Source organism: Microchirus variegatus (genome assembly GCF_963457635.1).
Source record: "Microchirus variegatus genome assembly, chromosome: 3".
NCBI lineage: Eukaryota > Metazoa > Chordata > Actinopteri > Pleuronectiformes > Soleidae > Microchirus > Microchirus variegatus.
The window spans coordinates 8,014,632-8,041,532 of NC_139804.1; the positions used below are offsets into that span (position 1 = coordinate 8,014,632).

General features: G+C 38.7%; 1 protein-coding gene and 1 long non-coding RNA gene across 2 annotated transcripts; one reads left to right on the forward strand and one right to left on the reverse strand.

Annotated features, from left to right (window-relative positions):
- Positions 1 to 395: 395 nt before the first annotated feature.
- Positions 396 to 17,235, reverse strand: apbb1 (amyloid beta (A4) precursor protein-binding, family B, member 1 (Fe65)). Its single transcript, XM_083886098.1, has 14 exons — positions 17,122 to 17,235; positions 14,816 to 15,480; positions 12,283 to 12,488; positions 12,139 to 12,195; positions 11,331 to 11,416; positions 11,190 to 11,256; positions 10,677 to 10,823; positions 8,818 to 8,945; positions 7,554 to 7,668; positions 7,354 to 7,432; positions 7,197 to 7,277; positions 6,953 to 7,068; positions 6,042 to 6,218; positions 396 to 3,737 (listed from the first exon to the last, which is right to left on the reverse strand). Exons 2-14 carry the CDS (start codon positions 15,456 to 15,458, stop codon positions 3,582 to 3,584), a joined length of 2,058 nt encoding a protein of 685 aa, XP_083742224.1. The 5' UTR covers positions 15,459 to 15,480; positions 17,122 to 17,235; the 3' UTR covers positions 396 to 3,581.
- A 6,439-nt stretch (positions 17,236 to 23,674) lies between these two features.
- Positions 23,675 to 26,319, forward strand: LOC310924434. Its single transcript, XR_014592791.1, has 4 exons — positions 23,675 to 23,732; positions 25,256 to 25,324; positions 25,993 to 26,107; positions 26,196 to 26,319. It is a non-coding gene; the product is annotated as an uncharacterized lncRNA (long non-coding RNA).
- Positions 26,320 to 26,901: the final 582 nt, after the last annotated feature.

Below are 26,901 nucleotides of genomic sequence, written 5' to 3' on the forward strand. Positions count from 1 at the left end.
TTGTGCGGCTGCTCTGTCAATACATATGGTAAAACTGATGTCGGCAAGTTTAATGCATATATGCAAAAGAGCCAGACAGGATATGTGGCGTGTGTGTGGCTTCGTTTACATTTTAATAGGAAAAGAAAGAACATTGCTGACAGATAAAACCATTGATAGGAAACGGGGGGGGGGGGGGGGGATGAGACAATCCTGAAGAGGAGACATTTTCAGTTATCCAGACCTGACCTTTTTGGAGACCAATCTTCTTGGAGACACTTCAGGGCCTTCACACAACCTGGGAAAAAACTAACTGCTGAGATATTAGACAAATTCAGTTAGAATGATGGAAAGAAAAGGACGACGACAACAAGATCAACCGTTATATGTCCACATTTATTGTGCAGTGACTTTTATATACATTACATTTTTATACACCTAATTTACACAAACAGAAATAAATTAATCTGCTAATGTTTCTTTAACTCGTCTGGCTTTAGTGCTGCCACTGACTGGACACAGCTAACTCTGAAGGAGGGGGGGGGGAATAAAAGCACAATAATAATAATAATAATTTCAATTGACAACTGACGTGAGTGACGTGTTATATGTATATATATATATATTTATCTATACGCGTCAATGTAGTTTTTTTTGTATTAGTGTTCTCATTTATACACAGGTAAAGAGGCAGTTGGGAAGAGTTTTAGTGTTTCGTAACTAAACTACGGGAATCTATGATTTAACACAACGCGAGTCATTTACAATCGTTATTTTTCACGTACAGTACAGTTTTGTTTTTGTACCTAAATCTTTGGATTGTGACTACAAAGCCGGTGTTCTCCGAACTCCCAAATCATGGATAATGACGTAGTGGTCAAAACCCAATGAAAGGGCAGAGAAAGGGGGGGGGGGGGGTGGGTCTTTGACTCTCGATTGGCAGATACCCCTGTACTCTGCTTCCTGCGTGTGAGCAGCAGTCGTGAGAAGAGCGACCAAACAAGACAGAAATAGTCATTCAAGATGAATAGACTCATAGCTGTGGTGTAGTATACGCAGATATTCGGCGTGTACACGGGGGCTCCAGACTAAAGATTATTTAGCTTGGAGCCCTACACCTTAAATCAAATTTTACTTTATATATTTGTAGCATAGAAATAACAGACAAAAAGGGAAAATAAAAAGAATCAGATATCATATGAAGGAAATATTTTTTTTTGCTGAATTTTTATGAGGAATTAATTTGCTAAAATAATTAAGTTGTTAAAAAAAAACACATTAAAGTTTAATTTGTAGTTATTTTGTTGTGGATTTTCAAAACATCTTACTAACTGCTCCTTTAATACGAGTCTATTACTATTGTGCTACAGACAGAATTGATCACAGAGACATAGATAAAGTACAACTCGCCTAATGAGTGCGTTCGTCTTTATAAAAAAGTAACTCTAACAAGCTTGTAATGTGTAAATCTTCTTAAGTCTTTTACATTGTTGTGTGTGGAAATTATAAAAAATACATTAACCGAGGCGGCCGGGGGGGCCCACACATAAAAATGTGGCTGAGGGGAAAAAAAAAAAATACAAATAAAAATAAAAATGTGCACCACTGCATAAAGAAATCATCTCTAGTTTTCTCATATTCAAAAACATGAACCCGCTCTCATGTTCTCAGCGACAGGAAGTCTAAATCTCTACTGCTAACTTGTGATAAACACCGACGCTAACTAGAGTGACACATGCCTATGTAACATCAAACAACACGTGGACTGCAGCCTCCTCTGACCACACGCACAGATCATTTACAGGATACATCAATGAGTTCTCAAGCAGCCACAACTCTAAGCTATGAAAACATGCAGCTTGTGGGTGAGTCTCTACAGTACTATTCAGTCATTTTGTTGCGTGATTAATGTGTTGAATGAATAATTAACATTTCTATCACAGGACTATGACTCTCTGCTGTTACAGTGGCCACACACTCAAACTAGTGATCATCACGCACTGCAGCCGCTGCTGTAACCACCATCATACCATACCATACCATATGGGAACATCTGATTATTGCACACTAGCACTGAACTTGCAAATGTTCATGCAGAAATGTGATGAGTGAACACGCAACGCTCAAATCAGGTGGTCACTCACTACGTACGTGACGGACGTACGTAGCACGTTTCTTTGGAAGACTAAAATCCATCGTTTGGGGGCCGTTTAAAACTACGTGGCAAACAACTATGGCTCTTCTGTTACGACCTAGGGCAGCAGAGAGAGAGGGAGACAGAGGTGCAGTGATGTTTTAGAAAAAACTGTGTTAAGATACTTGACACTATATGACAGTGGTTGTATTACAGTACCCTTCTGTAGACGGTAGAAAAGGAGTGTCAGAGATGATCATTGCACTGAGGAGGGAAAAGGAAACACGACCGGGTGGCCTTTGCACATCAGCGGCGACGCAAACAAACGCACACTCATTTTGATGCTTGATTTTAAGGACAAAAGTCACGAGAATTGCCAGTTTGAGGCAATTTCTATTGATCATGAGCTGGTGTTCAGTCAAAGAGGAAAGAAAAGCTGGAAACAGGCAACACCAAAAAGGAGGCGTTTCCTTGGTTCATGAGCTTAAACGTCATGCAACCTGTGCTTCGTCGTCGTTTATCGTCTCAATCATTTAGTCAGTGTCTGCCAAAAGTTTGTATTTCTTTATAATATTATACAATTTTGACTTCTGTTCCTTTGCTCGGTCTTAAAACTAATCGCCAAGTTCTTCACCTTAAGCCTTAACATAAACGTACACCTCAAGTAATTAATTTTTGGCACCATTAAAGCAACCAATCCAAGTTAGTCCACTATAATTCTCATATCTATCTCATATCCTGGCCTAACAACTTAATGATCCATTTTCCTCCATTTGGCATAGAAGTAATTATCCTGGTATTCCAGCAGGTGGCAGTGCTGTTGTGTTTCTTATGTTAAGGCATGAGTTAAAATTAAAAATAATTATTCCATTTTTACATTAAAAATGATGACAAACTGGCATCTGAAAGATTAAAAACTGCTACATAATGGATTCAATTATTAGTCCAAATATAGAAGTTGCAATGTTTCTGATGTGAAAGCTCATATCGACTGCATACAGGTTTGAAAAATACAAATTGCACGCAAGGAAAAAGAAAAACGTCTCATGTGCAAAGGCCTTAACTCCATGAGACCTATCCACCTCTATTTTAAATGGCATGTAAAACTATACTATACTACATCTACATCCAACATTCATCGCATTTTGTTTCTGTTAAAACACAAAAATAGTTAAGACTCCCAGAAAGAAAGAATCCCAGCAGGAAACTAAAATGATGCCTGGGGTTGGTTTGTTTGTTTGGAGGTGAAACTTTAAAAAGAGAGAAATAAATGTTGCTGTTGTTTTTTCAGTCACACACACATGCTTGCCCCTGAAACAAATCCACATTCTAGACTACTCACTAGACAAGTGAAAGGGGTCATAAGGCAAAAGTGTGACAGGAGGAGGAGGAGATGTGAAAGTGAAGAGGGGCTTTTATTGTGATGGACCCTGTGAGGAACTGGACCTTGCAGCGTCTCCTCTCTGACTCAGGGTGATTGAGGACCCGACCTGTAGCTCTTGAAGCTGCCCAGCAGACTCTGAACCCCCTTCTTGACACGTCGAGCCACTGAGTCGGCAGGAGGCGTGGGCAGGCAGGAGGCCAGGCTGGGTGGACGTGCATCCAAACATTTCTGGTAGCGGAGCTAAAAAAAAAGAAAAGAAAAGAAAATGGGTTTTACAGACACTTGACGAACACTTGAGTGGAGGGCTGCAACCAGAATTTGATTGCTAAAGTCATCGTCAACTATTTTGATCACTTAATCAGTTTTAGTGTTTTTTTCAAGTGTTTTCTGATTGTTCAGCTTCTTAAATGTGAATATGTTATGGTTTCTTTGCTCCATATAGTTCCAGCTCTACTTGAGTGTACATTTATGCTAGCTTAGCCATTGTAGGAGAGAATGACATGAAAATCTGACAGTAACAACTTTATCAACACTGTACAAACCTGAAATTAACACCCATTTTTGGATATAATAAAAGAATGTGGCCACATTCCAGAACAGAAACGAAGTAGAGCGATTCGATTAGGAAGTTGATTATTATTGACTATTTAATTAGTCAATAATTCATTTTAATTGTTTTATGGATCATAGAAACCAGAAAATAATCACAATTAGGGACAAATCATAGAGCTAATTTTAATTGTTAAAAAACCCACTCAAACTGATTAGCAAAATAGTGACTAGGGCTGTAATCAACCAAAGAAACTCTTGGTCGACTAAAGCCCTGAAATTTCGACCAAAAATCGACTAATCGACGGGGGGTACTATGCGGGTGTGGCTCTTTTATTTTGAAAAGACCGCACCCGCAAAGTACCTGTGCGGCTGCGGTTCTTAATTTGAAAAGACCCGCAGCCGCCACTGGAGCTCAGCAGAGTCTGACGGCTCTGACAGCGTTTTGCATTACTTTCAATATAGCCCGTGATATCTGAAAATAACTGGTAATATCAGCACAATAAGTGTTAAGGAACACAGAGCGAGACTGAACAGCGCAGACACAAACAGACCGCGGGACGCTGCAGCTGTTAGCGGATGCGTCTGCAGTTATAAAACCAATCAACAATTATTGGAAAAAAATTTGAAATATGCTAATAATTCTGATATGTTCATACTCAAAACGGACGGAGCAACCTTAGCTTAGCGTTTTTAAATATGTCATGTTTGGCAACACTAATCTCTGTCGCTCATGAGCCACGGAGTGACAACAACCAACTGGGCTGGACTAAACCAAAATAGTGGAAAACAAGGGGGGTGTTCTCTGAAGACAGGCTGTTACCTGTGAACCACGGGTGCTGTAAAACACCCCTATTAGCATGTGGTACTTTCCTCCTAATGAAATTCACCATAAAAAAAAAAAAATAAAAAAAAATTTTGTCGACCAATCACAATTTTGGTCGAGCCAGAGCATGTCGACCAATTAGTCGACCAGTCGACTTTGACTTTACAGCCCTAATAGTGACGATTAATAACTTATAACAAATCTATTCTGCCCTAAAACAAATGCAATTTGTCCACAGGATGTGTCATAGACTAACCCTTCATCTTTGTATGTCTTCTGGGAACGTTCTGGGAACCTTTAGAGAACGTTCTCTAGAGAACGTTCTCTAAAGGCTGTGACAAAGTAACCATGTCAACCACAGGAGAACCTATGGGGGGTACCTTCAGGGAACGTTCCCACAACCAAAAGGAAACGTTCCCAGAAAAATAGTTAGCTGGTTAACTTCTAACGGTTAAAATCATACTTTATATTACAGCCACGGGAGTAGAGCTTTAACTCACTCCTGCTGACACGGCTCATCACTCATGGTGATACAGAGGAAACACATCTGTATAGTCATACTTTTGTTTTCTGCTAAAAAATCATAACGTTCATGTGCATTCAACATGCAGCTTTGCCATATCCATGTTGTCACAAGAGATGCATCCAGGACACATAATGATCCTTGGTGGGAACTGTGTCAAGTCATAAGAAAAAGTAGAAATGAATTATACGACAAATATAAAAACACATTGGACGGACGCACGCGCGCACACACACACACACACACACACACACACACACACACACACACACACACACACACACACACACACACACACACACACACACACACACACACACACACACACACACACACACACACACACACACACACACACACACACACACACACACACACACACACACACCACTTTTTGGTGGAATTGATGAAATGGACAATAATCAAGACAAGAAGAGCAACGAGACCACAGGAAAGGTAGTTGATTGAGTAGAAGAAAATAGAAACATGGACAGACTGTTTGGAATGTAACTCCCACTTCTTTGTTTGAGTAAAAGCAGAAACTTTCAATCAAAACTCAAGTGTCAAAAAGTGGAAATAATCACCCATCATGACATATTCATCCAGGCGTAAAGTAACATCATCACCTCTCATGTGTGTGACTCACCATGCAGGCCGCCTGCACAGCCTCACTCAGACTGGCAGCGTTGGGCTCGCACCAGAACATGTGACAGGAGAAGTCCCGCGGGCCCTCGGCCATGATGAATGCGAAGGTATGGACGTCCTTCCCCACGCCCATAAAAGACAGGAAACGCACCCTGCACTCGTACAGCACCTCCTCGTCCTGGACACAAATGACAGTTTGACATATGATGTGTCATTCATAGACTTCTTACAATTTGAACAATCACATTTGTATGAAAACGTTCATGAAACTGGGTTATTGGTGAAGTACACCAGATTAAAAAAATGGCTTTTAATGCAACTCAGAAAACTGAAGAAAAAAAAAACCTGCTGTAATGATGACATCACTGTGACCTCATGAACAACTTTGGAGAGAATGGGGATTTATTCCCATGCGCCAAAACGTGTCTTGTCTTAAGATGTAGATGAAAAAACGCCTTAAATAACAACTGTTTTTAACATGCAAGGGTAAAATTAAAGGAGCACTTTTATTGGACAATTTTAAATGGCTTAATTTTGGCCCGGCTTTTGTTTTTCTGATAATACACATAAGTTCCATCGGGATGTATGTTTGGACTTTAAGCTGCCATTAAATTTGAGGATCCACATTTAAATGTTTCCTTTAAATCATATGACTTAATTGCCCAGAACAATCCGCATAATAGTAACAGTTTTAAAAAAGCCCTTTTTACAAATAAAATTGATGATTATTTGAAGTTTAGGGAACTTTCCAGACCATTATCTCACTTTCTAAAAGGCAGTTGCTGAACTTCAGTACTTGGGTGAAATGATGTCACAGAAAGGTGTAAATAAAGCGTTTCCACTGAAATTGAATGGCACATTCTCTGCTGGCTCCTGATTTTAAATATTCACGCCACATTTATTGTCGGTTACCTGTCTTGAAAGTATTGTGAGAGTGGCTGGTGCAACATTCACAGAGACTGGTGTCCAATCATTTTTGTCCTTGCCATTAATTTCCACCTTTAGAGCGTCATTGATGACATCCATACCTGAGGAAGGCAGAAAAACACAACAGCAACACAGAGTTTAAGTGCCTGGAATCAGAAGGACAAACTATTCACAACATTTAAAAAGGTGCTGAAATATTCATATTTATCTTTTTTAACTGCTTTCTTACCAACAGGCTTCACCACATTTTTACAACCAAGGTAGTAAACGTTGAAGTGCTGGAAGAGTTCATTTTTAGGTACAGGAAACTCTGTTGGGAAACGAGAGACATTAGATTATCTTTCCACATGCTATGATGGTGTTAAAATGAAGCCTGTTAACAGTACCTTGAACAGGGATGACTGCATCTCGGTCAGAGCCGAATCTGCCAAACCCTGGCTTAGTCGCTTTTCTCTCCATCATTATCTAAAATTTAATTCGGGGGGGAAAATGTGAGAAGTCAGAAATCCATGGCTGATGATGTCCGAGTGCTGCGCCTGTGTTACGAATTCATTACGAAACAAAATTAAATCCAATCGTGGCTGACCTTTGAACACATCTCGTGTAAGCTGGTGGCGATGTTCTTGGCAGGCGAGTCACAGCGGAAAACATGACACTTCAGAACTTGGGTCAAGTTGTCTCGAGCCACATATGCAAAGTCCCTGCAGGTGAAATTAGATGGGAAAGGTCAGAGTCATATATTGAATTATTAATACAGCAAAAAAATGTGAGACACTAATTTTAACAAATACACATCTAGAGACAGAAAACACACACACACACACTGCACCGCAAATACAGAAATCACAAAATAATCAATTGGCAGAAGTAAGTGAAATATACCTTTCCCTGTTCATGATGGAAAATGCAGCATGGAAGAAAAAACATGATGGTTAGTTGCAGTATTACACATAAGAAACAAAAACAGGAGTAACATCAGGAGTGTTATTATTTTTGTGTGTAATTCTAATGACAATCCAGCAGAGGGCAGCACTGTCCTGACATTCAGTAAATCATGACAGCAAGAGGCTGTAGATGATTTAAAGTAGGAATACATTTTTCAATGCAGATTAATAGACAGAGAATTCAGAGAAGGTTGTTGGTCCTCACATGATTCGGGGGGACTATAAAGCAAAAACCTTGACTGAGGGTAAAATAAACCTCTTAAGGTAAATATTTAATACTACAATATAAGAAAATGTGAAATATAAATTAAAGAAAAGGAGCACTAATACACAAGGGCTGCAATCATTGACAGATTAATCGACCACTACAGTTAAATACAAATATGTTTCCGTTTCTTTGCTCCTCTTTGGACAAGATAAGTCAATTGAGAATGTTGATATTTTGAGGTTTAGGAAACACTAATCCACATCGTTTCTGACATCCCATAGACAAAACTACTTCGACAAACAACCAACAGGTTAATTGATAATGTTAAGTAATCATTAGTTGCAGCCCTAAACCACGAATTAAATACAACAAAATGATAATCAAAGTATATTCAAATCATGTTTTTACAAGTAGTTCCCTTTAAAAAGGTACAGTGTGTTAAATTTTAATGTTCATATAATTGTTTTTCATTAGCCATTTCTGATCACCATTTTTACAACAGTACACAACGGACAAATAAAAACATCTATTGATGTTTTGATGCTAACAACTGAATCCTAAAAAGATTGTCCATCTCACTTGGAAGAAGAGGGTGATGTGAGGGATACAATTTTGCTCCAATTGTACACACTGTACCTTTAAGAGTAAACAAATTGCCTCAATCTTCCGTCTCCATGACAGATCTATTGGATACTGACCTGCCGTTGTCTCTGCCTACACCCCAAACACGGATACTGCAGATGGGCTGAGTGTGAAGCAGAGTTTGGCCCAGCGGGTCGATCAAGTTCATCGTGTCTTTCTCCAAAACCATCACCATGTCCTTCCCCTGTCACAACACACACACAGTCTTACTTTGAGCCACTTCACTTGTAAACATGCATAAACCATCAGTAATCTGTGCTTAGTTAAATGGTGGTTGGGAATAACCATCAAATATATTCACACAGAAATTCAGTAGAAAACACTTCAAATTGTGCGTCAGCTACTTTAGTCAACATGTTCACCACAAAGAAGCAGCAACAACAACACTGTGACAGAAAAAGCTCCTGCAATGACTGAAACTATTCTGCAGGAACATGCATGAGCTCCATCAAGTGGTAACTGGGGATATTACAAGCTAAACAGTCTAAGGGCCATTTCCAATTCCTATCTTAACCCTCAATCAACCCTCAAGCTCAACCCTTAATCTTAACTGGCCCTCAAAACCAAGTGTTGAGGGTTATTTTGTCACTTAGAAATGGGACACCCCTTAAATGCAGATACATCTTCAGACTGTGGGGGGCAGAATAACGATAAAGCTGCGTCCAGTCTGTCAACTCCAAAAAAGAAGAAGAAGAAGAACACATTTACGTCACGATTATTTATTGCGATCTGTTTGTCAGTCAAGTTATTAGGTTGTCAGTTAGTTATAAGATGATACTCATACAAATACCACAACCACGGACATATTCAGCTGACAGTTACCACACACCACGGCTTATTGAAAAGTAAACCATAGCAAACGATTGCGTGTGCGCACCGGCCAGCTATTGACAAAAGATCGTAAAATAAAAATAAATGTTACGCAACAATGACGTCAATAATCCATAATATGGGCCTAAACTAAGATAATACAATGGTTTTCGTATTTTTTATATCTCTATTAACAAAGAAAATACTTCATTTGTAGCGTACTCGTTTCGCTGCTTTCGGCGCCATCTTTGTTATATCAAAACACGCAAAGCATTCTGGGTAGCCCTTGCTCCAAAGGGTGGTCTCGGAAAATCTCAATATTGAGGGCGATAGAGCCCTTAAACTTGCCCCTCAACACCATTTTTCTGAGAATCGGGACAGCACTTGCACTAGCGGGAGCGCGCATTTCTGAGATTGAGGGTAAGCAAGGAATTGGAATTTACCCTAAAGGTCTATGCAACTGAATAGTGTAAAGAGCGTCTTTGTTAGGGACAGTGTTCGATGAAAGACACCCGAGTTTCAGCAGAAACAAGTAAGTAGACGTCCACCAAACTTTGTGTTTTTTGAGAGACTTTCTGGTGTGGCATTTCAGGTCAGTTGTTGTGTAGCTTTATGTTAGCAGGCAGGACAACAACTTTGACAGATGACACTGCCTCAAGAAAACAGGTACTTTCACAGTGTTAGCGAAATACACCAGACCATACCTGGTACTATGTACTATGCTAGATGAAACGCAACTTAACCCTGCCGTGCAAAGGTGAGGTGAGGCAAGGCGAGGAGTTGGAAACCATATCTTTTCATTTGACTTGAAAATGAACTCGCTGAAGATCACGCAGTAACAGGGAAATGTCTACACAAAGACACACCAATAAAACGTTCAAGGCGACATCAGCGGCTGCAGGCACAAAACACAGTCAATTATGATGAATTTTTGTTTGTGTCTGAGTTGGTGTGCTAAGTGACAGTTGATGTAGTTAAATAACTGATATTCATTTATTCATTTATTTAAACGCCAACACCCAAGGAGAGCACAAAATAATTACTGATCTCCTCGTACTTGACAGGTCATGTCATAGTGGTTGTAGACAGTGTAGAATCCTCTCACCTCTCCCCAGATCCCAGCAGTGTCATGAAGGTTGTGTTTGTGATAGGAGAGCTGCCTGATGCAGTTGTTGACAGCAATGCTGCTCTTGCCGGGTGCCATGTCCTCCTCGGACATCTCAACCCAGCCCAGTGAACGCACCGCAAAACACTGGAAAATAATAATAATATTGATTAAAAAAAGATGCACAGAGCAAGCTAAGATACATTAAGTTAGGAGAAGATTGAACTCACGTTTATTCGAGTAAACCAAGCAAAGCTTTAACCAATGAAAAATTGTCTTTACAGTTCAGCCTCCACATAAACTATTAATACCAACTGCAATTACAGCCCACTCAGATGTATGTTCAATTGTGAGAGTTCTGAAATATTACGGAGCAGATTCACATTTCTAACCTTGAAAAAAGACCCTCACGGTCAGTGACAGAAGTCATAATACTACAACTTATTCTGGTTTTGAGGCACTTTTGACATTCTGTATGCTTAGAAAACCATCTAACAACAAACATCGATTTACCTTAGTTTCTATATCGGTGGAAAGTGGAGTGAACTTCTCATCTTCCTCAGACTGGGAGCAATTGTAGCTACAGCAAGAAAAGTAAAACGTTTAGTGTAATATCAGCCACTAACAACTAATCAAACTGTAAACAGCACATACTTCAGGTTAATGGATGCATAGCGTAGAGTTGCTCCTTCAAACTCTTTAAGACTTTGATCAGACATAACTTCAGCCTCCTCCTCCTCCTGAAATCACAGATATATAAAGATTTATTCCAGGGACAGAATTAAGAAAATCAGTCAAGTAATTTAATTTTTAAGCAGGATCCCAGATAATCAACCTGCAACCTGTGTCAAAATGAGGAACATGGCACATATTGTTCAGTTATGGCTTGGTTAAGGCTTCACAACTAAGGAAAAATAAAAAATGTGCCATCAGAAATAAAACGCCTACATCATCAGCTGATTTTGGCTGGTATACAGATAAGGAAACCTAGAGCTTTCATCTTTGAAGGAATGAAAACAGGAGGGTGTTACGGCCAAAAATGTTATCATGATATAAAAATGTTTCAAATCTGTCGACATATAAAGTCACATATTTAAAGTTTTACTCCTGAGAACGTTAAAGAAACAAGTTAAATGTGCAAATCAAAAACTAAGTGCAAATATAAATGTGCTTGCGCAACGCGTAAATATGATACTGAACCTTTGTAAGGTTGATATGGAAGGAAAGTATACATAGTTATTGATGTATAGCCCATTATTGCAAATTTGAGAAACGTACCAATAATAAATATATGTTAACAATGCTAACTGTTAGCACATGAATGTATTCTGCCATAGAGGTTAGGATGAAGCTAACACATTGACAGTGTTTACTGTGCGCCAAATGAATGTGCATGTTCTTGTATGCTTAGCGTAGGGTAAAGCTTTAAAACAGAAGAACACTTTTTATTTTGAAGACTTACTTTCCACAGTTCTTCACCAGCTGCTTCATCTGTGCCGGAGAGGTGAGCCCAAGAATCCTAGAGGATGTAACCAAAGTAATTACTACCACGATAATTACACGGTCTGGGTCTGTTGACGAGTAGAAACATAGTGTTGAAACTCACCTCAGGCTCGTCACAGGGAGTCGTCTCCAGGGACATACTAGAGGACATCATGGAGTCGCCGACTTTACCGAGGGGAGACGGAGGTTCCCACTGGGTGGTGCCTGTGGGGATGTGCCAGTAGTATGTGCCAGATGTATCTCGCACCCTCATCCATCCTGAGGGCAGGTCTGTGTCCGTCTCGAAAGCACTGGAGTCCCAGAAGGATTCTGAAGACAGGGAGCAAATGGAAAAACCTAGGTTAAGTGTTGAATGTGTGCTGGAAGTTGTAATTAAGGTGATTAATAATCTTATGGTATGTTAACATGAACCAGCCCGTCTTCTTTTATTTGGTGCTCATTTAAATATATTCAGCTGTATAATTTAACAACTCTTTTTAAATTTAACTTTATAATTTAATTTAGCTCAAAATATGTGGCAACTGGCAACAGCCTCAAGACTGGATTTTAAAATATTGCTCCTTTTTAGATTGAAATTTAAATGACAGTGTTTCAGTCTAGACAAGCAGAAACAACGACATTTACCAGACCATCAGCTGTGAAAGAAAATTTCAATCGACTGTATGCATGCCAAGCTGTCAGCGAAAGATGTAGAGATGTTCAATGGCGTCTGCGGAAGTTACCATGATTCATTAATGGATTATAGTATTTAAAAGAGGCTGTGGATGAAGCAGTGCTCTGTTTTTGTCCCCACATAATAGTGAAATTTCATTTTAAGCCATGTTCAATCCCTGAAGAACTACTAAGACATCTACTAAAAGACAATGCAAGTGTTTGTTGATCGATCACAGATGTTTTAATTGCTCACGTTCCCTTACAAAGTCCAGGTTTCCTCTTAGCCACAACTGACCCCGAAGTAAAGGAGCAGAAGTTATTTTATTGTATTTAACCGGAGGTTGACGCTCTGTCCATAACGTCAACTAATACCTACTTTCCATTTCAGTTTTGCCTTTCTGTTGTTGGCAAAAATCCCCAAAACAGCTGTGGAAACATGGATACAGATTCTGATCTATACATCATCCAGATGAATGATCTATACCTAATCTTCACCTTATCACCACAACATAACCAGGGTAACTAAACAATAGAGCACTGATAAGATAGATTTTACAAATTGACTACATACAGCTTCTATACATGACATTTTATTTTATATGACTGTAATTTGTATGCACTCGTATTAACCGACCGCATTGGTGCCATCGACCAAAATGCTTGGCCGAGTCCAAAAACTCATCACTGCACAAAAAAAGAGCAAGGAATGGAAAGTGTTTCCAATCCATACAGTTAAGTGTATCCACCACTGCACACTGCAATAATTAGTTCTCAGTCTTTTAAATCTGAGCAAAACTTATTGTACTGTAACTGTAAAGTACCCTTTCCCAATCAATATTGAGTTGAATAGAACCGTGTCAGAAAATCAATGGCAACTCTACTTTCTCTTTAGCTGCTTCTTCTAACACCATCACAGACCAATTTTCATCAGGTCTCTTGTGAGTTCTGTGAGGTCTGTCCAGGTGAGTCACAGGTTATCACGGAGGAGGAGGAGCTCCATACACACATGCTCAAAATGTTTGATTGTGGATTGTTTTAAGAGGGAGAGAGACAATTTGACAGAGCAGCAGCAGCTGCTGCTTTCTGCTCACAGCCGACGTCGCGCACATCCTGAAGCCCAGGTTCCCACTGGATGTGGAGCATCTTGCTTTTGATTTAATCACGTAAACTGATGGGAGACTCCATACTGTCCGTGTTGCACAGCTTCTTCTGGAAATAGACCTATTGCCTATTTTCCTCATGAGCCGCACACTCACAGCAAAAATAGACAAGTAAAAACCATCTTTCAACACAGTTTTAGTGTCTATATCTGTCACCTATGTCATCACGACAACACCTTCTGTTCCTGTTTTGAAGTCAAAGCACATTGCATTTTAATGAATTTATTCTGTTTGTTTTGGGGGGTTTTCCTAACAAAACGTTGTTGTATGTGTACAGCACTCACTGACAGATGCGCGTTGTACTGAAGATTTCTGAGTATTTATGTGTATTAAGTGTAAGTGAAAAGTGTATTTTATGATTTTTCAAAAGTTAACTGTCAAATATGGCAAAGCCTGCACAGCAGATATTTTCCCTGTGTGAACGATTTAGTGTAAACCCAAAGTTTCAAGTATAAAGTACAGGTTCCTGTATGAATTGTTCCTTCTTTGTTCACCATAGAAATGTCAAACCCTTGTATAATATATCACAAGGGAATTTAAAAAGTACCGAACCATAACAAGGCTCTGCAGCAGCAGACTGGATGTTTAGAAACCCACTGGGCCTGACACTCATAGTAGTACATTTCAATTTGAATACAGTATTAGTTTTTTTTAGATAAAGAACATTTGCTGTATATATTGTTTTAATGTACTATGAATAGTCATGATAACTGATCCTGAATGGATAGTAAATTAAGTTTTCCATGTTCTTCTGGTATAACACTGTAAAATCATAAATGTGAAGCCTAAACACATCAAACCCATGTGGTGTTCAGTGTTTACCTTTGTTGCCATTTGGAGAGCTGTCGGCCGTGTTATCCTGAGACACTGCAGGCCAGCTGGTCTCCTCCTCACTGGGTGTCCCGTTCATGTTGGAGAAGAGGAGGCAGGCATTTCTCCCACCAACACTGCCCTCTCTCTGAGACTCCATATTACTCTGTTCCTCCTCCACAGACTCTTCTCCAGGATCACCTGTTGTCTCCTCGTCTTCCTCTGATTTATTTTCCTTTTCTTTACCATCCTCTTCTCTCTGTCCATCTTTTTCCTCTGTGGACTCCAGAGTGTCGATGAGGAGTGGCTCATTAAGGATGATCTTGGACTCTTCCTGACTAAGACCAGGGGTCATTGCTATTTTAGGAGACTTGTGCTGCTCCTCATTTCCCTGTTGTTCTTCCTGAGTGGTGTTAAGATGAGGGAAATCTTCCTTGTTCCCATTCTGACTTATATTGCAGTTGTGGTCCTGGTCCTGGTGGTTCTCAGCTACTTTACGCAGCTGGTTCTGGCCTTCTTTGACCCATTTGGCATTGTTACCAGTGGACTCCTGGTCACACCAGTGGCTGCTGCTGTCGTTCAGCTTGTTCTTTAGCTCTTCATCTTGCTTTTGTTTACTCACAGCATATGGCACATCATCATCATGGCCACCCATGGTAACTTTCCATGCAACTGTTCTGGTGGGGGAAGAGGTGAAGAGATAACACTTAATCATACTTTATTTATAAATAACTTTTCCTACAGAGTACTTAAGGGCTAACATTTAACTGATACAAAACAGGGTTGGTTGTAAATGATGTAAAAACAGTGAGACACGCACCACGATATCAATTTAAATGACCTATGAACTGATCCATGATGCATTTTACGATGTTACAAACTCTTAAAATGAAGCTGAAATTCCTCACTGTGCCTGCAAAACGTCATCTCTCCTTGAAAATACCTTGCGATTTTCTCGACACAAACTGTCATGTTACCTAACTTCTCAAGTCCAAATTTGGATCAGTGATCCCCAAAAACTGGGTCAGGACACGCAGATGGACCGCAATAAATAGTTTTTGGGTCCCGAAAAAGATTTGTGTGTTTATGTTTTAAATTGTATGCTTAAGTTAAAATGAAGAACAGCGCAAGTTAGTTATATATATGTACATATTTGCTCTTACCACAATTTATAATGTGATTTTGATCACGAGTGTTTGAAGGTTTGGGAAACAAAAACAGAAATACTGTTTTAATTTGACATCGTATTAAGCCAAAAGATTGCTCACTGTACTGTCAAACTTGATTTTTCCAATTTCATATATAGTGTTTTGTTCCCATAATATCCCACGTTGTATTTACAATATGAAACCGTTTCATTAATCATTACGCCTAAAGGTTTTTTTGCTTCAGTAAATACAATTACAGGTTGTTAGCTATATACACACACATGTGCATAAAATATTTAAATATGAAAAAGTCATTTGCATAATATCCAAGCAGTGACGGATTCGGCTTAGTGGACTATACTTTGTGGTTGAAAAATAATATTAATATTACTCAAATGATTGTATAGACTTATCAGTGAATTAGACTTCATTTATATAGCACTATATATATGTGTGTGAGTGTGCGTGTGTGTGTACACAATCACACTAGGTAAAACAAACCCTCAGAGCCTGCACCCATGGTAACTTTCCATGCAAATACTCTGATGGAGGCTGAGGTTTCTTAGCTAGCAGCTAGCAGGCTACAGAAAACGCATTCATTCGAGGGTTTGTCTTTTCACAAAGTCGTGTGAAAATGTGTAACAGTTTCTGCTGAACGTATAATGAGAAGCGTTACCTTTGCAACACTCACTAATACATATTAAAATGGAACGTTCTATTCAGAACGCTAAGCAACTAGCAACATTATAGCCTGGAGACTGAAGTTTGATTGTAATAGGTCTATTCCGGGTCGCCCGTGACTGATACTACTTTCACTGTAGGATTAGTTGTACCAATGTGAAACGAACTTCAGCAGATTCACCTTCCACTTGCTATCACGACCCTTTTCTCATCCGACTTTCAGCTCAACATCGACGTCGTTGTCTCATTTTACATTCAATCACATGCTTTATCCATTCAAATTCATCTTTTAGATCAAAGTACGCGGTAATAACAGTGATATTCACCGATGCCACCGTCACCACAGCTGGAAATAACGGGCATCGTCGGCCATCTCCGCCGTCGTCATTTTGGCTAGGCTAATGTTAGCTTCAAACAGGGAGATGGGAAAAACGAGCACGGCGGCTGCAATTTGTCAAGTTTATGCTGTTAATTGTTTAAGAGACTTACCAGCACCTCCAAATACCCGTTGTCGAAATAGCGTGCGAGCTAACTACATATTTCCATAACCCGGGAAAGCCCTCCGCTTCTCTCCGTGTCTGTTTTCTGTCAGTGGGCTCGGCTGCTGAGTGAGGGCGAACCTGCGTCACAGATTGACGTCACGTCCAGAGCTCACTACTGCGGCTGCCACTCAGGCGCGGGGTCCTTGAAATAACAACAACTGTAATGTGAAGTACTTTTATTATTGTTGTTTTTATTATTATTAAAGCTGCAAGCAGCACCGAGCGGCCCTTTGCAGCGACAGGGGCGTTGCTAGACTTCGCTGGGGCACAGGCACCCACAACTCATCACCTTCATCCTGGAAGCAATGTACTCAGGGCCGGCCCAAGCCTCCATGGGGCCCTAAGCTAAATTTGATTTTGGGGCCCTCTGTTACTGCCAATAATAATGATTACTGATCATTCACACACTAAAGGTACTCTACTTATTCTACTCTGTCACCAATACGAATACACCTGTAAAAACTAAATGTGAGAACTCTTTGTTGCACGGAAGCAGACACCAAATTTGCAAACTTACAGATAAATACCCCCCTACTGGCGACACAGAGAATCGATACATAAAACTGGTTTATGAATAAAATATTAAGATATTAAGGTCTGAAAATATAAAAAATATAAAATTCAAAATACACTCCTGTAATACAAAGATTAGATTTTTATATTAAATAAAAGAAACAAATACAAATACTTGCTTGCTTGCAATGCTTATGCCTTGGGCCGGCCCTGAATGTACTACACTTGACTTGACTACATCGGTTAAAAAAACTTAAAAATCCAGAAAAATGTACTTCAGTATTTATTAGAGGAGCGTGATGTGTTTAGCGATAGAATCCTTATTATCCTTACAGAAGTCGATAACAATATGAAACAACAATATTTAGACTACTTCTTCTCACTGCATTTGTTATTTTCTCAGTTTGACAGTAAGGGTGTAACATGGTTTACTGTGCAGCGTCATTGCTGTGATATTTATCACATAGCAATGTCACTGAAACTTAAGCCCCTGAAACAGTGACCTTTTGGATTGAAAAAATGTTTCAGCAAGTGTCCTCATACAGCATGATGCTGGTTAAAACAGGTTAGTAAGTAAAGCAAATAGAAATGAATGATGTAATCAAAATATTTGAATTTTTATCTTCATCAGCCTGTGGTGTCAACAGTGTTAATGACAGTGTCAACATGTCACCGCTACTGTGAGGCACCTGAACTGCCTGCAGCACTATTTATAATTTCATAAAGTAATAAGTCATTACCATAATGAATATGGGCTGTTACATAATGAATATATAGCTAGGGCTGTCAAAATTAATGTGTTGATACAGGATGATTCATTTGTGGGATTAACATGTTTTGTTTTTTTTACGCACTTTCTCATGGGTAGACGCGCAGCTTGTGAACAGGCAAGTCAGGAAACTGTTTGGGGCCCCGAACCGACAGTGGGCCACCCGACACTCGGAGCCTGAGGGCTGTTTTTACCGGAATGTATCAAAAATGTGCAGTGACCAGCCGCATCCCAGTCCCCCTTAAACAACAACAGGCGATTTGCAATGACATCTCAGTAGGAAACCTCCTTAAAGTAGTATATAAATGTAAATGATATATGAAATTGCATATTACACCAGTGAATTTTATAAACTGGTAGTTGAGCAGGGGTGGCCGGTGTATAGGGACGATTTGGGCGACGCCCTCCCAACTAGGAGGAGAAAGATAATTTTTTTTCCTCAGCAATTCCAAAGATCTTTAGTACTAATATTCCTTTCAGCCGTCTCTGCCAGCAAATGTAGTTATTATCAGTGTTCTAGACATTATCTGTCATTGCGCAATCAGAATCGTCAGATTCAAGTCACGTTTTATGGTTCCGCCTCTTCGGGGCGATTTGAATGACGTGAAGAATCGCCCAAAAATTCTCCGATTGACTCTCATGTTAAAAACTTTTTTTTCGAAAAAACATGCCCTCCAATGCATTTTTAATGAGGATTTGTGTGCATGCACTAACGTGCTTACGTCATATGTAAATTGAGCAAAGAGAGGAGAGTTCGGTAAAGTTGGAAAGATATTCACAGATTCGGACTTTCGGCTTCAATAGCTTGTAAACGAAACGTTCTATAAACACAAGCGTAGTCTCTTCTCAATCAGAATTGTGTACTTAATGAGCTACAGTAACATTTTCATCCAACAGACCTGAATTCCGGGCTCGAAGAATAACATTATTCTCTATGCGCAGTGACAGCGAGACGAGTGTGAGGCGAGTGCCCAGGGACCGTCTACAAATTGCAACACAAGAGCAAGATGCTGCAAACAAAAATCAATAACTCTGCTGTTATACATTGCAGAGACTCCAAAATCACTACACACACCAAGGGTCTCCTCATGGTCATACTACAACAGCTGTTTTGTCAAAATGTGCCTTTTTTGAATAAAGTGATTTTTTATCTGTATAAATCATTAATATCTACCAATATTAATCAATAACTCCACTGTTATACAGTACAGAGACTCCAAAATCACTACACACACCAAGGGTCTCCTCATTGTCATACTACAAGAGCTGTTTTGTCAAAATGTGCCTTTTTTAAATTTTGGTGATTTTTTTATTGGTATAAATTGTTAATATCTACCAATAATAATCAATAGCTCCACTGTTATACAGTACAGAGACTCCAAAATCACTACACACACCAAGGGTCGTCCCATAGTCGTACTACAACAGCTTTTTTGTCAAAATGTGCATTTTTAAAATTTTAGTGATTTTTTATTGGTATAAATTGTTAATATTTAACAATATTAATCAATAGCTCCACTGTTATACAGTACAGAGACTCCAAAATCACTACACAAACGAAGGGTCGTCCCATAGTCATACTACAACAGCTTTTTTGTCAAAATGTGCATTTTTAAAATTTTAGTGATTTTTTATTGGTATAAATCAGTAATATCTAACAATATTAATCAATAACTCAACTTTTATACAGTACAGAGACCCCAAAATCACTACACACACCAAGTGTCTCCCCATGGTCATACTACAACAGCTGTTTTGTCAAAATGTGCCTTTTTTAATTTTTTGTGAAATCTATGTGAAATCTTTTTCAATAACTTTGCTACTGTACATTGTAGAGTCACCAAATTCACATCAGTCATAGATGATCTTCCCGTGGTCACACTACACCCCTTATTTTGGACAAAATGAATCATAATCATTTTTTTTGTCCTTGTACATATGCCCCAGGAAGGCCTGTGGTCTGGTTAGCATGCATGGGTCCTGCTTAAATCATACAGTGAAGAGGATGGTATGGTTGTGCCTCAATCTTTTGCAGCCTTTTGGACTTGCATTCCCATGCGTTAAAAATAATGAAATGCATTGCCAAAACCATTATCAGTCTATAAAAGTGTTTTTGTCTCTGTCCATGTTCAGTGTGGTTGTTGGTGTAATATACTGTAAGTACAGATAATGTAGTTGCACCCATGGGTCATTTTATATCAAAAAGCACAGAAATTGAATTTGTTTATTCATTTAAATTAGTACAGCCATAAACTGTCAATTACGAAGCTGGGTAAGCTGACTGTCAACCCTGTAATGATTACATGTTGCCACTCATTTTTACAAACAGCTGGTAATTTGTAGTGGTCCTCTTTTAACAATGAATATTGACTGAATATTGACCACCCCATCCCTAAAAAGCCATTTACAGTTTTTTTAGGTGATATGATGACTGCTCGTTCAATGTAATTTGGTAATATTAGTTCATACATAAAAAAAGCTACACATGTATCTCTTCAATGTACAGTAGCAAACTTTTTGAAAATTATTTAACATAAAAAAAATCCCCAAAATTTTAAAAACGCACATTTTGACAAAACAGCTGTTGTAGTATGACCATGGGGAGACCCTTGGTGTGTGTAGTGATTTTTGAGTCTCTGTGCTGTATAACAGTGGAGTTATTGATTAATATTGTTAGATATTAATGATTTATACCAATAAAAAATCACCAAAATTTAAAAAATGCACATTTTGACAAAACAGCTGTTGTAGTGTGACCATGAGAAGACCCTTGGTGTGTGTAGTGATTTTGGAGTCTCTGTACTGTATAACAGTGGAGCTATTTATTAATATTGTTAGATATTACTGATTTATACCAATAAAAAATCACAAAAAATTTAAAAATGCACATTTTGACAAAACAGCTGTTGTAGTATGACCATGGGGAGACCCTTGGTGTGTGTAGTGATTTTGGAGACTCTGTACTGTATAACAGTGGAGCTATTGATTAATATTGTTAGATATGACTGATTTATACCAATAAAAAATCACAAAAAATTAAAAAAGGCACATTTCGACAAAACAGCTGTTGTAGTATGACCATGGGGAGACCCTTGGTGTGTGAAGTGATTTTGGAGTCTCTGTACCGTATAACAGTGGAGTTATTGATTAATATTGGTAGATATGAACAATTTATACCAATAAAAAATCACAAAAATTAAAAAAAGGCACATTTTGACAAAACAACTGTTGTAGTATGACCATGGGGAGACCCTTGGTGTGTGTAGTGATTTTGGAGTCTCTGTACCGTATAACAGTGGAGTTATTGATTAATATTGGTAGATATGAACAATTTATACCAATAAAAAATCACTAAAATTTTAAAAATGCACATTTTGGCAAAACAGCTGTTGTAGTATGACCATGGGAAGACCCTTGGTGTGTGTAGTGATTTTGGAGTCTCTGTACTGTATAACAGTGGAGCTATTGATTAATATTGTTAGATATTACTGATTTATACCAATAAAAAATCACTAAAATTTTAAAAATGCACATTTTGACAAAAAAGCTGTTGTAGTATGACCATGAGGAGACCCTTGGTGTGTGTAGTGATTTTGGAGTCTCTGCAATGTATAACAGCAGAGTTATTGATTTTTGTTTGCAGCATCTTGCTCTTGTGTTGCAATTTGTAGACGGTCCCTGGGCACTCGCCTCACACTCGTCTCGCTGTCACTGCGCATAGAGAATAATGTTATTCTTCGAGCCCGGAATTCAGGTCTGTTGGATGAAAATGTTACTGTAGCTCATTAAGTACACAATTCTGATTGAGAAGAGACTACGCTTGTGTTTATAGAACGTTTCGTTTACAAGCTATTGAAGCCGAAAGTCCGAATCTGTGAATATCTTTCCAACTTTACCGAACTCTCCTCTCTTTGCTCAATTTACATATGACGTAAGCACGTTAGTGCATGCACACAAATCCTCATTAAAAATGCATTGGAGGGCATGTTTTTTCGAAAAAAAAGTTTTTAACATGAGAGTCAATCGGAGAATTTTTGGGCGATTCTTCACGTCATTCAAATCGCCCCGAAGAGGCGGAACCATAAAACGTGACTTGAATCTGACGATTCTGATTGCGCAATGACAGATAATGTCTAGAACACTGATAATAACTACATTTGCTGGCAGAGACGGCTGAAAGGAATATTAGTACTAAAGATCTTTGGAATTGCTGAGGAAAAAAAATTATCTTTCTCCTCCTAGTTGGGAGGGCGTCGCCCAAATCGTCCCTATACACCGGCCACCCCTGCTCAACTACCAGTTTATAAAATTCACTGGTGTAATATGCAATTTCATATATCATTTACATTTATATACTACTTTAAGGAGGTTTCCTACTGAGATGTCATTGCAAATCGCCTGTTGTTGTTTAAGGGGGACTGGGATGCGGCTGGTCACTGCACATTTTTGATACATTCCGGTAAAAACAGCCCTCAGGCTCCGAGTGTCGGGTGGCCCACTGTCGGTTCGGGGCCCCAAACAGTTTCCTGACTTGCCTGTTCACAAGCTGCGCGTCTACCCATGAGAAAGTGCGTAAAAAAAACAAAACATGTTAATCCCACAAATGAATCATCCTGTATCAACACATTAATTTTGACAGCCCTAGCTATATATTCATTATGTAACAGCCCATATTCATTATGGTAATGACTTATTACTTTATGAAATTATAAATAGTGCTGCAGGCAGTTCAGGTGCCTCACAGTAGCGGTGACATGTTGACACTGTCATTAACACTGTTGACACCACAGGCTGATGAAGATAAAAATTCAAATATTTTGATTACATCATTCATTTCTATTTGCTTTACTTACTAACCTGTTTTAACCAGCATCATGCTGTATGAGGACACTTGCTGATTTTTTCGTCGTCCCATAGTATGACTATGGGACGACCCTTCGTTTGTGTAGTGATTTTGGAGTCTCTGTACTGTATAACAGTGGAGCTATTGATTAATATTGTTAAATATTAACAATTTATACCAATAAAAAATCACTAAAATTTTAAAAATGCACATTTTGACAAAAAAGCTGTTGTAGTATGACCATGAGGAGACCCTTGGTGTGTGTAGTTATTTTGGAGTCTCTGCAATGTATAACAGCAGAGTTATTGATTTTTGTTTGCAGCATCTTGCTCTTGTGTTGCAATTTGTAGACGGTCCCTGGGCACTCGCCTCACACTCGTCTCGCTGTCGCTGCGCATAGAGAATAATGTTATTCTTCCAGCCCGGAATTCAGGTCTGTTGGATGAAAATGTTACTGTAGCTCATTAAGTACACAATTCTGATTGAGAAGAGACTACGCTTGTGTTTATAGAACGTTTCGTTTACAAGCTATTGAAGCCGAAAGTCCGAATCTGTGAATATCTTTCCAACTTTACCGAACTGAGGATTGTGCTCGTTTAATCGGTCCCAGCCTGAACGGATAAGTACACGTAGTTTGACCAGTGCCACAGAGTTCACCCTTTCATACGTGTTAGCTGTTTATGGCTCGTAGCAGCGGACAGCAGTCATTTGAAGCTACGTTCGTTAGCTTGTTTGCTATCATTGTTGATGTTTGTATCGCTCTGCTCAGGGTTTAACTGCATGTTAAACTTCACGCAAATCAGACAATCGGTATATTTTGTGTAAGAGAATATTGTAAGATGCATTTATCAACACATTTAAAGATCAAATTCTGCACTTTGCTTTACACCATTGGTTCTCAAAGTGCGGCCCGGCGGCCAATGGCGGCCCGCAGAAACATTCCTGGCAGCCCGCAATGAATTACAGTTGATAGTTTTAATCCAGGAGGTACTAAGCTTGTTAAATGTTTATTGGACATACAGACCAATAAGTGTAAACAAAAATTCTGGGTATTTACCTGGTTTCTATATGGTGAATTTTATTGTATTATTGGGTTATAAGCTTGTAATAAGCAGGTAGCTACAGCTACCAATTACTAGCTATTTACCCAGTAAATATATGGTAACAGAAATGTGTTACTTGGTATTAACCTGTAATTAGAAGGTAAGAACAATGGCCAAAATACTGGGTAATTACCCAGTAAATTATAAAGGGGTATTATATTAATGCTTAAATGACATTATATTAACGCTTATATTACTTAACGCTAAACTGTAGAACTGCAATCTGGTCATTAAAATGATTACAAATGGGATTTCTTTCTGTTTTTTCCCTTTTTTTCCTTTGGCAGCCCTCAGTCCAATGTTGGGTTCCTAAATTGGCCCTCAGCTATATCAAAACTTTGAGAACCCCTGATTTACACATAATGAATAATTTGACTGCACTATCTTGTCATGTATGTGTGTTGTATGTATCTGATAAAGGTTGTGAAAGCTCTTGATCCTTGGTCAGTTAATAAAAACTTGACTTAATATGCTGCCCCTGTCTTTATGTGGTTGCTGGACACATCCTGTGTCCTGTTTAACTATTTTACATCATACATTAGATTCATGTAAATAATATTTGTTTATCAAGTTGCCATCTAGTGGACACAAGGAGGATTGTTAATCACCTAACACATTGATACTGTCTTGCTTTATGCACCGATTGAATGGATCACCTTAATCATTATCAGAAAAAATTGCCCCCCCCCCTGAAATTTTCTTCAGGAGCAGCCACTGTAGTTGAGTAACTGTTTATTCAGACATAAATTAGGAACCAGGTCCCTCCTCTCACCTGTTGAACTCCGCCCCTCATCTGAAGTGAGCATAAAAACGGACAAACCTCTGTGTGTCTTTATCATTTTGAAAACAACAGTTTCAGAAACAGCGATGGCTCTTCTTCGCGTGGCTGCTTTGACTCTTGTCGTTCTCATGCTGCTTTATGGTAAGTTTACAGAGACACGAGTGCATGCGTTTGCAGGGGATAGAAAGGACCAGAGGGCGGTGAAGTAGAGACAGAAGAAAGAGACCAGGAGCAGAAATTCAACAATTGTATTCAGTTATAAGTTTAAATAGGACAGTTCTAATGTTTATAGAACTGCAATGTTATTTATATAAGCAGCAGAAGACATTTTGATAACAGTTATATTGATATATCAACTGAAATTATAGCATAATAACAATCGTGATCACATGGTATTTATCCTATTATTATTATTAATAATAATAATAATAATAATAATAATGATCGCCTTGAAATTGGATCTGGATCCTGCAACCTGCAATATGAGGATGCAGAGAGAGAGAGGACAGGAAGGAAAGACATAAACTAGAGAGAGAAAGAACAAGGTTAATGACATATAATGAAGTCTTATTAGTCTAGGTCTATAGCAGCCTAGCTAAGAGATGATCCAGGTTTCCCTGAGTCAGCTCTAACTATAAGCTTTATCAAAAAGAAAGGTTTTAAGTCTAACTTTAAATACAGACAGAGCGTCCGCCTCCTGAACTGTCACTGGGAGCTGGCTCCAGAGGAGAGAAACATTTGGATCAAACATTTTGCAACAAAAGGATTTAACTTTAAACAAAGCTAATGATTGGATTTTGTGATCCCAGTTGCAGTGAATGAGGCCCAATTGGTTTGCAGCAGCTTCGGGAGCGATGCAATCTGTAAAACTGAATGCACCCAATTTGAGAAAGATATATTTTTCCCTTGCCCTGATGACGGACAGTAAGTTGAGACCTCCACATGCAACACACCAGTATTCTGTATCTGTATTTTCTCGTGTAATGTGTTCTTTTGTTTTTGTTTTTTAAAGTAAGTGTTGCGTACCATATGGGTTTGGATGATCCAGCCATGCTCCAAGACTCACCTGGAATCAGATGATTGGACGGACAGAAGACAATGTTGTGGAGGATTTGGCTCTTAACTCTGCAGACCTCAAAAGATTCAAATAGATTCTTCTGATGATTTCAGTGCATAATAATACTAATAAAAAATATTCCCTGAATGTCTTTGCTTCACCGTGCTTTTCATCTTTCTTTGGATTATTTCTCAGAATAAAATGTGATTTGTGTCTGAAACTGTATAAAAAAATAGAGTCTTTAATATTGATCATACATCTAGACCAGGGGTGTCAAACTCAAATACAGCGTGGGCCAAAATTTAAAACTGAACAAAGCCGCGGGCCAAGGTTGAACAAATTAACCTTTTAATAGGGACCCAAACAAGTTTTGCATTGAATATTGAACAAGCAAGGCTTATATTACTTTATAGTGACATGCAAAATCAAGTTTCAAATAATAATAATAATAATGATAATAAAAATATCAATGGCATATCAAATAAAATTTAAACAAAAATTGAATGCACCCTAAATACAGGATAAGCGGTAGATAATGGATGGATAAAAATTTAATGCCTCTTTTCTATTTGCAGCCTTCTGAGGTAAATATCAAAATAAACTTTTTCCACAGGCTAATAATAAATTTGAAAATAAAATAACAATAATGAATGAATCAAAC

What these genes read in the sequence shown, in the direction of transcription:
- apbb1 (XM_083886098.1), bottom strand. Translation starts at nt 15,458, where the DNA reads ATGGGTGGCCATGATGATGATGTGCCATATGCTGTGAGTAAACAAAAG. An exon ending in CCACCGATATAGAAACTAAG is followed by an intron (nt 10,824 to 11,189) that starts GTAAATCGATGT and finishes ATTATTTTCCAG; the next exon opens with TGTTTTGCGGTGCGTTCACT. An exon ending in CTGTGCAGGCGGCCTGCATG is followed by an intron (nt 3,738 to 6,041) that starts GTGAGTCACACA and finishes CTTTTTTTTTAG; the next exon opens with CTCCGCTACCAGAAATGTTT.